The sequence below is a fragment of the Neopelma chrysocephalum genome, unplaced genomic scaffold (assembly GCF_003984885.1).
Source record: "Neopelma chrysocephalum unplaced genomic scaffold, ASM398488v2 Primary Assembly neopelma1_71, whole genome shotgun sequence".
Classification (NCBI taxonomy): Eukaryota; Metazoa; Chordata; class Aves; order Passeriformes; family Pipridae; genus Neopelma; species Neopelma chrysocephalum.
The window spans coordinates 10156153-10169901 of record NW_020897731.1 but is presented as its reverse complement, the minus strand read 5'-3'; the positions used below and the strand labels follow the sequence as shown (position 1 = coordinate 10169901).

At 40.6% G+C, this 13749-nt stretch overlaps 2 protein-coding genes across 3 annotated transcripts in view; one reads left to right on the top strand and one right to left on the bottom strand.

Moving 5' to 3' along the window:
- TBC1D19 (TBC1 domain family member 19) overlaps positions 1–6465 on the bottom strand; it is a 46495-nt gene extending 40030 nt beyond the window's left edge. Inside the window, exon 1 of the mRNA XM_027686507.1 lies at positions 6329–6465. Coding sequence (XP_027542308.1) covers positions 6329–6427 — 99 coding nt within the window. The 5' untranslated portion in view covers positions 6428–6465. The remainder of the gene's footprint in view (positions 1–6328) is intronic.
- Positions 1–13749, top strand: part of CCKAR (cholecystokinin A receptor) — a 31819-nt gene that overhangs the window by 2263 nt on the left and 15807 nt on the right. Inside the window, exon 1 of one of the 2 annotated variants that reach the window (XM_027686511.1) lies at positions 6507–6602. The exons of the other annotated variant lie outside the window; for it this stretch is intronic. The gene's annotated coding sequence lies outside the window, so the exon portion shown is untranslated. Of the gene's footprint in view, positions 1–6506; positions 6603–13749 lie in introns of those variants that run through there. 2 annotated transcript variants of the gene reach the window in all.

Here is a 13749-nt window from a genome sequence, read left to right as displayed (position 1 = left end):
TAGAAGAAAAATAATATCTGGTACTATAAGGAGACTATCACAAGCAGAGTAACAGACAGTGAGCAATATAGGGGAACAATCCATGAAGGCAAAGGGTGGTAGCCAGACCGGGGAAAAAGGTCACAATATTCAGAAGCTGAGTCAGGCCAACACAGAGCCCTGAAAGGAAACAGGGATGAATGTAGCATATTTCAGCAAGAAATAACGAATTATTTTTGATAAATGTTAATGCCTAACAGTTTCTTTTCCCATAAAATTAGCATTGTGCATAATCTTATGATAGGGCACTGGGGTCCAGGTGTTGGGTGTCTATGTTCTTGCAAATCAAGAAGCAACTGGTTGTTAGGCCTTCCTTCATAAAACAAGCTCTCATTACAGCATTTCCTGGTACCCTCTGTTCTTCACCTGTACAGAACAGCAGGATAGTTTTGGGACTTTCAAAATTTTGCCATACTTTCTGGTGACTAAGGTGCCACTAGCAATCTTTTGTGTATATCTTTGCCTTCAATTTTGGCAAGGTATCCTGCTGAGATCTAGGTAGTCAGCCATCACAAATGATAATCTAAACGTAAACTCTCTGTGTCTGGATGCCAAGATGGAAAAAAATCCAGACGCTCAACACTGATGTGGCTGAAAGCAAGCAATAGGATAGCGCAGCACCAGGATAAAAAAGTTGGTGGGCACAGTAAATTGATTCATACAAAAACTGAACACAGAGATCAACCTATCCGCAAATTAGCATCTAAGTTTGGAAATGGCATCATGACTGGAGCAGCACTGATCATGCAAGAAACAGATCCATCAACCACAGCACTCGAAGTAAAGGAAAATAGCTAGAGGATCAGCAACATAATACAAAGAGGAGGCTTGACAGAACAAAGTGTTCCAGCATAGCTCCTGTGTTAAACTATTTCTTTTCTCAACAAGAATAAACACTGCAGAGAAGTGATCCAACTAGACTGAAATGTGGAACTGCATCAGGTGAACACATATTTTTATCCTGCTGCAAACAGTTCTGCAAATAACTTTACACAATCTAAATATTTTTACAGGCTATCCACTATAATTTCTCTTCAAAGCCTTTTTGGTTTAGATAAGCATGTACCCTTTCAAAGCATTTATTACTGCTTATTATGAATTTGCACAAGGGCACAATGTTTTTTGCTTTTATTGCTATTATTTCCCAAATTACAATAAAGCATAATCCCCCAATACAGCCTAACTTTAGCAAAAGTAAATTCAATGAAAGCTAATAAATATTCACCTTTTCTTATGTACTCCATTCTGCCATAACTGAACTTTATCAGGATTAAGCTGACTTGGTAAAAACCACTTCAGGTACAACCACAACAATTTTAACATAAACACTCCCTAAAAATTTAAAATCCTGTAACTTTAAGGGAGGGATTTTGGTTTTCGTTTATATATTTCTGTAACAGAAATAATAATCATTCTGAGCCTAACTAAACAAATTTCGGTAAGTGTAAAACCTGGATTACATCAACAATTTTCCAACCCTTCAAAATTTCTACAGTAATTACACCAAGGGAAGAAGTATCATTAACTTTCTTATACAAGTAAAAATAGCCTGGCAGTTGAAATAGCCTCATAGAGGCATAAACAGCTTCAAATGTTACGCTGTGCTACAAGATATGCAGGGTATATTTTAACAATGCAATTTTGATGTTTATTTAAATTTTCAAGGTTTTATTTGAATATAAAATTATTACTGAAAATAAAATACACAAGGTAAAAAATAGAATCCACATTACTAAAAAAGTAATACTCTGCCAATCAAGCTTGCATTGCTTCTGAACTCCTGTTCAACATAGAGTCAACCACATTCCATTTAAAATTCACTGTACTGCAAATGTTACTGCTGAACCATTTAAAACAAAGTACAAGCTCTGTCAGGAGGGCATAATAAGTCCTTGGCTAAATACAAAGCATGAAAATGAACCATTAATTATATATGATGATTCATGAGGCTACACATTTCTTTGCTAATTTTTATTAAATAAATGCTACATTGAACAGAAACATTCTCCTCCTTAATTTGATCTTTTATTCAAGCTGGTATTGGTATAAATTTCTTTTTTTTTAACTGTCAGAGAAAAATGTAATGAAAATAGTATCATCAGATACCTTGCAAACCATTCACTCCAGATAAATTAATCTGTTTACCTGTACTCCCTTTAGAAGCACACAGTTGGGGACTACTACTGCAACAATGTTCCTCGTGCTCCCAAAGCAAGTTCCTCTTCTCTTTTGTCCCATCTGAAGTCTTGTGAAGACCCTTAGCTCTCACTTAGATTAATACTGTCTTTAAACCTTTCTGGTTCTATCACAGGTCTGCTCAAAGAATGATGGCAGAGTCTTTTCCTCAGGACGACGATTCTGACCATGACATCTCCTCTACACACCCTCTTCATACCTTCAGGTACCTCCTAAAATCTATTCTCACTCCCAAACTTAATTGCTACAGTAGGGTGGGATGGGGTGTCAAGGCTCATTCTTAGGCTTACACTGCCACTTTTAGCCCACTTTGACAGCCCTTACTGAGCTGTTCTACAAGTTCTCCATCAAGTTGTCCCACTACAGACACATCTACACGAAACAGAACTGAGAACATCGACACAGACAATGCCAAGAGAGACTCCCTGCACTGTGAGTCTTTCATGTTCAATTTAAACATAATTTAGAACCTTTATCTTTCATTTTATTGTTATCTCCTGTTTTAGAAAAGTTCTTTAGGAATAAACTTCTGAGGCTGTTTTTTGTTGGTTGCTTTTGTTGAGGTCTTTTGTAACTTGTTATTTGCCCCTGGCCACTAGAGGTTCTGGGCAACTCCAAGTCAGACTGATTTTTATTAGAGGGACAAAAATTAATTAACTGATTAATAAAGCCCAGCTTCCTTCAAACATGATGAAAGACAAAGTTCCTGAATTGTTTGCAGATGAAAATGTACTAAAAATGTAGCACTTTTTTCATGCCTCTGAGCTGTTCCACTTTTATTGTCAGTTTAATGACACAGATATTCCCTAAAACAAAATTCTAGCAAGATTACACAAAATAATTTGTTTTAAAACTGCATTTTGTCATTGAAGATGTGCATGTCTCAGTTTTTCTAACCCCCTTTAATTCTTACTTAAAGACAATTACAATTCAGAAAGGGAGGAGAAAAATTAAGACAAAAGCAAATTTGGTTACAACCTTGCACAGTGACATTGTGCCTGAGAAATCGAGATGAGATTTCTCCGCCCTTACCCCACTAACCCTAGCCACAATTCTACCTGTCGAAAATTTACTATCTAATATTTTGGCTCTTGGTTTTTCTTTCCTTTCAAACACACTAATAAACATGCTCAGAAGAAATTCCAAAGCAAACAACAGGCACATTAACATTCTTTCCTGCATTAATCTCTCTGTATTAACTGCAGGAACATTATCAGTATCCCAAAACTCAACCTACAAAAATCAACCTAACTTTTTTTTTCTACCAAATCATCACTCACAAGCATATGACTCTACTTCAGTCCTTGGGACAAAAATGTGATTATCTTGGTATCCCCCGAGGTAAAGCTATGACAACAAATCATTTGGTGCCCAGGCCAAAGTTATTTCAAAGAGACTGTGCATCACAGCCCCTGACACAAGCTCAGGCTCCCAGTGACAGTCAAGCATAGCACTGGTGTGATCAGTTCATAATCACAGGGCTACTCTATCACCTCTCACAAATGATGTGTGAGATATTGTTTTCCCCCAAAATGTTATTAACTCGTGAATGAAACTGTTCATTTCAAGCTCTCCTTCCTAGACAATAGAAGAAGAGATGAATTTACAAAACATACAAAACATTTTTGTCAATAGTTAAAATACTGCTCATGAGAGTACATGACCTCTCAAAATTTCAGGCAATATTATAATGGACCTTATGATCCATTGTGACTCATGTTTTCAAAGATGGTAAATATTTTTGAGGAACAAATACCAGCAATGTCATTTTCGACACTAACTGATGAAGAATTATATTTGTAAAATATAACTGCAGTATTAAGATCCAAAAGAAGTAAGTTTCATTCTGATGCAGTGCTTCAAAAGACTTTTCAAAATACAGTATGTGTCTCCCAAAACAGCTTAAAATTGCCTAGAAAGGGACCACCTGTAGATCAAAACTGCAACTAGTGCAGACCAAGCACTGTTAACCAGCAGACAAAAAACGGCATCACACCCAGAGTTCAGGTGTGATGCACAGCAACAGCAAAGGTTTCATATTTGACAATGCAACTTCAGAAATACCCTGTGTAATGGGGGGGAAATCAAGCATTGGTTTAATACAGAGTGAGGTAAAATTCAGAAACCTTCCTAATTCTGTACAGCTGCAAAGGGATGGACAAGAGAGAAAGGACCCACTGATATGGCCTTTGCACAGAACAGCAATAATACGACCATCCAAGCATTGTAAATAAAACAAGTCTTCTGTACATGAACAAACATAAATGCATGCAAAGTCATTATAAAAAAAAGTCTGTATCAGGGAGAACATACAGATTCCTGATAAAGGCAGTGTATTTTTGGCCCTCCTGATTTAAACTACAAGCTCCAAAAGGAAATTCACGAGAAATCCCCTAGTTGATAAACTTTCCAGTCTTTCAGATCACTACACTGAACTATAGCTCTGATTTAATCTTCTATTATAAACTCTTTAAACATCTACTCTTAAGAATCAACTTGAATATTTGTTGCCCTGTTTATTTTCTTTCCCCTTAGCACTTCATGTGACTGGAATGATCTTCTGACCTATATAAATACTTTTTTTTCTTCTTTACAAGACATTTGTAAAACAGTGCTCTGCAAAGCTACCATGACAGGTTTGACTGTGGCCATTAGACTGTGTTTTATTTATTTTATAGGTTACCTTTACACTTCGATTATGCAGAGGTTCTACTTGTATTGAGTAAATTGATATGCTATGGAGTTGGGGAGGGATTTAGGCACATCACTGCCCTTTCAGACACCACCCACCACCATGGAAAGGCACTGCCCAGTGTCCAAAATGGCTCTATAAAACAGTCACCCACCCGCAGCACTTAAACACCTCACCAAGTCCTGACTACACCAAGCTTCTCCCATTCTCAAAACAAACTTGCCAAGTATCAAATGACAGTGAAGCCAGGTCAGGGATAAAAGAATGTGTGCAGAGCTGAGTACAAACAGGTTTTATTTAAGCACTAGCAAAGCTGTTAAAAGAAAGCCTTGTTCGCTGCCTGTACTGAGGACAAGGTCTTGAACTTGCCTCTCCGCTCCTCATGTCAGGCTACTTGGGATGCTAAATTCCCTAACATTCAGCAGAACCCAACTTCTAAACTCCTCTGTAATTCCAGACCCCCTCAGGTCACACACATTTGCTTGCTTACATACTTAGAGAGCACAGCCAACAGGAGCAAAGCAGACACACATTTATAAAAGCATTTAGGGAACCAAATCAGCAAATTTAAATACAAAACAAAAGACACAAAAGGCACGCAGTGATGGCACTTGCTCTGGAAAGCTTTAGGGACATTCAAAGAGGAAAATCATGTTTCTTTTAAAAACACAACAAAACTAAGGCAGATAAAAAAAAGGGTACAAGTTTAAGCAATATTTACCAAAAAAAAAAAAAAAGCAACCCACAAGATTTTACAGAACCCAACCCAACGTATTTCAATAATGCACAATAATTGCTATAGCTCCACGACTATGTTATTATGATTATGAAAACTGATGCAATTTTAATCTGAAGCATCCTAAATTAAATTAAGCTGAAATACGAAAATCTTGTTTCAAGTGCAGATAAGCTACTAAATAAAAAAAAAAAAAAAAGCAACTGTTTTCCTGGCTAATAAAATGTACTTTCATGCGTGCTTTTTGTTTTCACTTCCTTTCACCTAATCCTCATTTCCTCAGGGGCACTAGGGGAGCGGGGGGTGGGGAGGCGGCATTTAAAGCTTTCCAAATGGAAGATTAAAAAAGCAATTCGTTTCAGGACCTATATTTGAAGCAGTGAGATTTCAGAGGGATTGTCTTTATAGTCCCTGCGAAATCCTTCGGTCCCAAGGGGAGACACTGTAAACACGGCTCCAGAAGCCAAACACACCGCTCGGCCCCGCCGGGGTGGGAAAGAGGGAGGGAGAGGAGGAGGGGAGAGGCGCCGGGAGCCCCCGGGCCCCCCGTCCCCGGAGGAGGCCATACGGGCCGGGCCGGGGGCGACAGCCGGGAACAAAGCGCCGGGGAGGGGGAGCGCGAAAGGGAGGCGAACGCGGGGGCCCAGCGGCAGGTCGGGGCTCACCCGGGCCTGTCGCTCCAGCTGTGAGTGGAGACTGGAGCCCTGCAGGCGCTGCACGACCCTGGCGATGGTGAGGGACAGCCCGCGGTCCGGGTCCAGCATCGCAGCCCCTGCCCCGCCCGGCCCAGCCGGGCCGCCTTCGCCGCCGCACCGCCCGTTACCCGGCAACGGCGGCGGCGGGCGCGCTCCCGCGGCCGCGGCCGGACGGGAAGCGGCGCCGCGCTGAAAGGTTCCCCACCGCCGACGTGTCACCGTTAAGGGGAAGGACATACCCAAGATTTGTAAATGCTCGTGGTCGAAAGGAAGGGCAGAAGTCAGAGGGTCCGCAAAGAATCAGAAAGTTTTATTAGTAAATTACTGGAAATTGATGTGTTAGTCTCTGACCTGTACACAGCAGTGGGTTTTGGATAAAGAGGTAGGATGAAAGGGAAGAAAGAAAGGAAGAGATGAATTAAAGAGGAGGAGACGGAGAGAAACAGAGGGAGAAAAGGGAAGGAAGGGAAGGAAAGGAAGGAAGGGAAGAAAGGAAGGAAAAGAAAGATCATCAGTCCTGTTTCAGGGTCTTGATCCAGCTGCTGGGATGTCCAGCTGCTGGGTGCTACCTAGGCTTGGGGGAATACCTGTTTATGGACAGGTTTCGCTACCCTGAAGACAGGTTTCTTGCTTTCTGTATGAATTAGTTATCATCCATTCTGAAAATGGTTGGACTGCTTTGGGGGTCTTTGATGGCCTTGATCCCCCCCACCCCCCCACAGTCCATGCTCACTTCTTAGCCTCATTCCTTCACTTGTGCTGTACTTTGTTGTGCTTATCTCCAGGAACTACAACAAGGACGTTTGTCCCAGAAAAGTCCTGCCCTACTTCTGCAAGCCCCCTTCTCCAGTCACAACCTCTTCTTTCTCATGGCATGTTGATACCAACAGTCCTTGTCTGTTAGTCCCAACAGTGCTTGGTTGGCTCCACAGCCATCGGCTATCGGTGTTCGAGACATATACGTTAGCCCCGTATCTTCTGGGATTCTACACCACCTCTCTTCTGGCACCTGGCAGGCTTTCTCCAGCCCACGAGCTGTACACACACTGGGTTGGATAAGGCTTGCCTCAGCCTCTCCTGACAATCTCACATGTTGGTTCCTTTTCCTAAGTAAACATTTATAATGTATCATCACTAGAAATGAGCGTGAGGAAAGCCTATGTGTGAGTCTGGCTCTTGGGCCACCATGGTGTTGGAGACATCCAAACACACCTGGGCTGCTGGCCCTGCCCTTCCCCCCAGCGGAACCTGCAGAGAAAAGTGTCCTCATCCTTGCCCCCTCCAAGCCTGCTCCAGCATCATGTAACCAGTTAGGAGCATTCCAGGTCTGTCTCCACAACAAGTGACATAGTCATCATTACTTATGGCTCTATTAACCTGTCTGCCCTTGCCGTGGAAAGGACTAAACTTTCCTTTACAGTCAGCTGCTGCACCTCAGCTGAGCTGCTGCAATCAAAAGCTGCAAGGCAGCATCTTCTCAAATTGCTTCTCAGCTGGAGTTGACAGTGCATGGGCTTCAAACCCATTTCAGTGCAGGCAGAAAGAGAAGCTTAAAAACATCTTTAGCTGTGGTTTAAGTGGCTTTGCACTAGTGTGAGGAAACAGGATTCATATCCTTAAAACTTGAGAGACAATTTAAAAAGCTGCTTTTCAGGCCCTGAAGTATCACATCCAGATGGTGTGAGCAGCAAATTCAGTCCCAAGGCTCCTTTCTGTGCACTTCTTTAGGAGTACAAGTCAGCCTATACTGGGGTGAAGTTTTGTTGCCCTCTTAAATATTTTACCGTTGTCTGCTCAGCATGGTGAGGCATTAATTCAGGTTCAATACAAGGAGCCGACACAGCCTTCATTTAAGCAGAGCATCTGTGTGGCACTATGTACACCTCACTGGGTGATGTAAATGCAAGGAAATTTCATCTGCTTAGTTCTTCTCATAAAATCTATTCCTATGTGCATCAATAACAGAACCATGTAAACAAATTCTTACTTAATAAACTGATTTACTGAGTCAAAATACTAATTTTTAAAGTCCCAGAACAATTGATAAATAAGAGAGGAGGTAACATGGAAAAGCTGATCTTTGTCCTCCAAAGCCAAGCATCAGTACCCATTTTCAGCTCCGAGGATGGCCTCTGTAAAACAAAGAAAGTTTCAAGGTTCAGAAACATCAGGTGCAACTTCTTCACTGTTGTGAGCGACAGAGATGAGGAAACGATAGTTGTCATCAGCTACGTTGATAGAAGAAAACAACTAGATATAACGGATATAAAAATGCACCTGAACTCATCTATCTACAACCTGTTCTGACTTATCTGTCAGCATTTCTGGATAAAATGAAGTTTAAAGAAGAATAGTAATAGAAGATCAGAGGTAAAAAATTCTTTAATGAACTGTACACAAACCTGAAAATGTCACTTATGCTAATCAAAATATTGAGGAGAGCTCGCTTCTCAATTCATGGATAGCGTGGGGAAATTAAGTGCCCCATTGTCTACCAATACCTTGAATATCTATTCTGATTTACATCAAGTTTTCTGTCAGTTCTGCTCTTACATGCATGTATGAAGTTAGGGGCAACGGCAAGCACATTTTTTTTCTCCATGTATTGAGAGTCAATGAAACTTTTGTCTACATTCCCAACCGAACAAGCATACAAAGTGTAATAGATTTCTGTGCTAGTTCATAAAAAAATTCTGCAAAATGTTCCCATGGAGAGAGTACCCCTCCTCATATTTTTTGTTTTGTTTTGTTTTGTTTGTTGTTTAAAAAAAAATATGAGGAGGATCATTTGTTTGTGTGGGAACTTTACCTGCTAAGACAAGCACATGCAGAAAACCAAGGCATGACACTAAGCTCTGCAGGTCAGTGCCCAAAGTCCAGGCCTTTTACATTGCAGCTGCAAGTGTAAAAGGAAGCCCTCCCTCCTTGTCTGGCATAGTCCTCAGCAGCATTTTCCTTTCCAGTTTTTGTGAAAACCCATAGACTTCCACAGGGATGGCAATCTTACATGGCTTTTAGCAAGTGTGTTAGTTGTCAGGACTGCTTGATATGTGAGGACTCAGAGGTCTGGTGCATTCCTGTTGGTAGCACAACAGAGTGTCTGGCTGTTTTCCATGCTGTGGTCTGCAGGCACCACATTTGGCCAGGTGGGAGGTTGTGGAGCAGGACAAAGCCATAACACCTTGCTGATTAGGAGTTGAGTTCCCCTGCCTCTGGGGAATATGGGGAAATGATACATCCGATGAATTTCGTGTGCAATGAAAAAGACTTTGCAGGTCTGCAAAAGCCATCCTTATCGCTACAGGTCAAGAAAACAGGAGAAAAAGCTAACGTCAGCTGCAGATGACTACCTCTGCTCCAAGTCTGCCTTTGTTACCCCCTGCACATGCACATCTGTCGTTCTTCATTCATTCCTAGGCTATTTCCAGTCTGGTTTCCTTCCTCCTATGCATTGGGTTTCTCTTTGGTCAGTTACATCTCTAATACGGATAGGAAAACTTAGTTCTTGTAAATGCCAATCAAAGCTGAAAAGTAAGGCAGTATAAAGAGATAATCTTTACAGAATCTCACTGAGGGCTGTTAACAACTTCTTGTGTATCCTTACCATATCCAGTTAAAACTGCATACTTAAGTGCGTGCATCTTTTTTGTTTCCTTACAAGGAACTTACTGTGTGCCAGCTGGAGAAATAAGGGGTCATTGTTAAAAAGTATCACTTAAATAACAGGCTTTGGCAGAAATCCCAACCAACTCTTTAGCCTGTCCCCCTGGTATCACATGACTGGTTTAATTTGGTTCGTGTGATAAGTTTTTGACAATTACTGCTTTTTTGTTGTGATTGAATTGTGAATAAGCAACTGCAGTACAGTCAGCATAGAGTAGTTTTATGATGTCCAGTACTGCATACCAGAGGTTTTATCAAGAGGCCTGGTGTCGGTGTCACTGCTTTTCTGTTTTGGGTTGTTGGTCCTTCCCTCTCAGTGTCTCAGTCTTACACCCTTGAACACCAATTCTCTTCCGCATTGTATTCCTCCTCCATTTGCAGATGCAGTGCTCTACAGTGTTATATCTTTGTTTAGTGTGTTTTATGTCAAGTTACAGCACTTAGCTGTACCTGATACTGGTATCCCAAGTGTCTTTTATTAATCTGCCACTGCAGGTCTGGAAAGCATCAAGAATTTGGTAATGGAAAGTAAAAATTACATAGTCAGTTGGCTTGGCTTTTCCCATGCAATATGTTAGTTGAACTAATAAGAAAGAGGGCTGTCTGCAGGTATCACCAAAGGAGGCAGTGGCTTCAGATGACAGAGTAATGGGTGAAGGAAGTCAACAAAAATCCCAGCAGTCCCAATCACAAAATCTCAGCAGTCAGCAAAATCTTAGCACTTCCAGTCAACTACTCACAAGACACTCAACCCCTAAGCAATTCACAGCACTCACGCTGCCCTGATCCCACCTTCACCATTCATCCTCTTGCTGCTAGAAATGCCAAGTCATGAAGTCTCCTCTTAGGGCTGCTTTCTCTGCTGGAGGAGCAGGGGTGGGGAGGGATTGGAGGGAGGAGACTGTCTCTTTACCTGTGCTGAGGGTGGAAGTCTTCATGCACTCAGTGCAGGGTAAGAGAATGAGGTATGGTGCAGAATTGGACTCAGCATGCAATTTTAGGGACTTATTACAGTAGGTGAGCCACTTACCTTTCCTGGGCACCCTGACAGCCAGGGGGGTTAATGCTATCCACGGGGACCTGCACATTGCATTCACCCCATAATGTATCATAAATAGTGTGTAGATTTCCAAGTTATTCCCTTTTTTTTGTGCTGCATGAGACACTTTCAGGAGGATGGCAGCATGTGCAAACCCTAATGGCAGTTGGCGTCAGGTGTAAGGATGGCTGTGTCCCAGATTAGCCAAGTCCTACAGAAACCCATGTTTAAAAACAAAACATAACAAAACAAAACAAAAATGCTCCCAGCCCAACAACTTTATCTTTTCTGCTGAAACAAAAGGATGAGGTATTAGAGGAAAAAACCAACAAACTTAAACAAAAACCACACAAATCCTCCCTACCCCCAAACCCCTCCAAATTTGCCTTTCTTCAGGCAGGGCATTTTTATCCCCTCTCAGATAAACTGGATTTTTGTGGGGTTTTTTTGTGGTTTTTTTCTTCTAAAGCGCTATTCCTGTCCAAACTTTCATTTCTTCTTTCTCCACTTAGAACCATTTTAATTTGTGAGGGTTTGAAACCCATAACCCCTAATTGTCAATCTCAAGCCATTAGCAGAACTTCACCTGTGAACTGAAGTTTCAGGTTCCAACAACTGCTCCTTGAATTTCTCATCCAAGCAGATTCTTTAAGAGAACGTCATATTCAGTCTTTTATTCAATGTGCTCACTTTTTATATTAAAGAAATGTATATTAAACTTTAATCTCAGTTATGGGCCAACCCTGCAAACTCCCCTTCATAACATCCACTGTTTTCCCTGTGCAGTCAGAACCACGATATATTGTTTGGAGCTGATAACAAAGAGATGTGACAAATAGAAAGTTCTGTCAGGGACTCACCCTCATCACTTTCAAGCTTTATTAAAATTACTGCCCCAAAAGTGATGGTGTATATTTTTAAAAGTTCCAATACTTTATTTAAAATAATCTGTTCCTGTGGAGTAATGAGAATTTTTTTTTTTTGCCCCAATAACACTGATGGAATCTGAAGAACGTAGGAAGCTTAGTTATTAGGGCAGAAAGCATCTTTTATTGCAGACAGTGATTCATGAGAAGTAATGTATTTTATCTAATACATGGCTTAATTTGAGAGCTAGACAATGACTACCAATGATGTCCAGGATTATCAGTCTAGTTTTAGGAGTTTCGCGTTGCTTCAGGTTCTTGTTTTTAGGTAATTTCCTACCAGACCTTAGCTTTAGATAGGTATAAGCCTCCCTAGAGATGATCATGTAACTCAGGTCATAATATCTATTACTGGTACTTTTTAATAGCATTGCTGAGTCATAGCAGGAACTGTGAGTTATCAGATATGTAGCAAAACTAACATGTACAAGTTTTTCTAGTGTTATTAGATTTGGTCCATTTTTCATGTGTTTTATTATTAGTCAAGTGACACGGCTTTTAGCAGTAACATTCTGTATCTTCTAGTTTGTAAAATCCCATGTGTACACTTACCATGTATTAAGATATAATTGTACAGATGTAGGATTTCTTGGACTTCAAACAGAAATGGAGTCTTTCGATCTAGATACACATTGAAGAGAAACACATGCTGAATCACGAACGCAGTTTATATACTGAGTAGTTTATGCACTTCATGCATGGCATGTATTTTATAGCTTACTCAGCTACTTCTTTTAAGGTTTTTACAAACTTTAACCAATTGGTCTGTAAGCAAGAAATGCACTAAAAAGAGCTGTCTCAGTAGATTCTTAGTTAACATCTCCAGGTCAGAGTCTATCAGTATGTGGAGATGCTAGGGTGGGATTCTGTGTTCTTTTCAAACCTATTGACTCCCGTCTGTGTGATCTAAATACCAAGCAGAACTTGGGTTTCCTCTGTCACAAGAAGTATTCCCTTTTTAAAAATAGAAGCAGTCTGATCTAGTGGGTGGCACCCCTTGCCCTTGGAGCAGGGGTTAGAACTAGATTATCTTTAAGGTCCCTTCCAACCCAAGCCTTTCTATGATTCTATGAAAATATCTAAAAAAATATGCGTGGTGATGTTTTATTACTACTATTTAAAAATATCAAAACCTCTGATTTTTTATTTATTTGTTATACAGTGTTGAGCATTACTCCACTGAAATAGCTTCTTGATGCTATACGCTACTTATTGCAGTAGGGAAATTTGTCTTCTGTGGAAAATGTAATAAATGTTTTAAGGTAGTCTGTTATACTTTAGTTCACTGCCTGAATTATATACAATTTATTACAGAGTCATATCAGTGTGTGTTGCAAGTCTTCAACAACCAGCAGGCTGCCTTGGACAGACTGTTTAGTGTCTAGTTCATAGCTGCCTTCTCCTTAATCTTTAAGAAGTAGAACTATAAACTTCAGTGGCAGAACAAGGATCTCTTCTTGGATACCTTTTATTCTTCTGATTAAGATTTGCTGACAATTAAAGTGGATTAATACTTTCTCTTTTTGTTTGTTTTTGGTTTGGTTTGTTTTGTGGGGGGTTTTTTGGTATTTTGGCTTGGTTTGGATTTTTTATGTGAAGCGTTAGTAGGTTGTTTGGTTTCCTTGTTTGAAACATTTTCAAATAGAAGATTCAAAAGGGAAGAATAAACCAAGAGGAACGAGAAACAAACTTTATAGGGTTTTTGTAATTCTTTCCTGGTGGTTATGGTTAACCAGCTACCCTAACTGTTCAAAGGAGTGCTC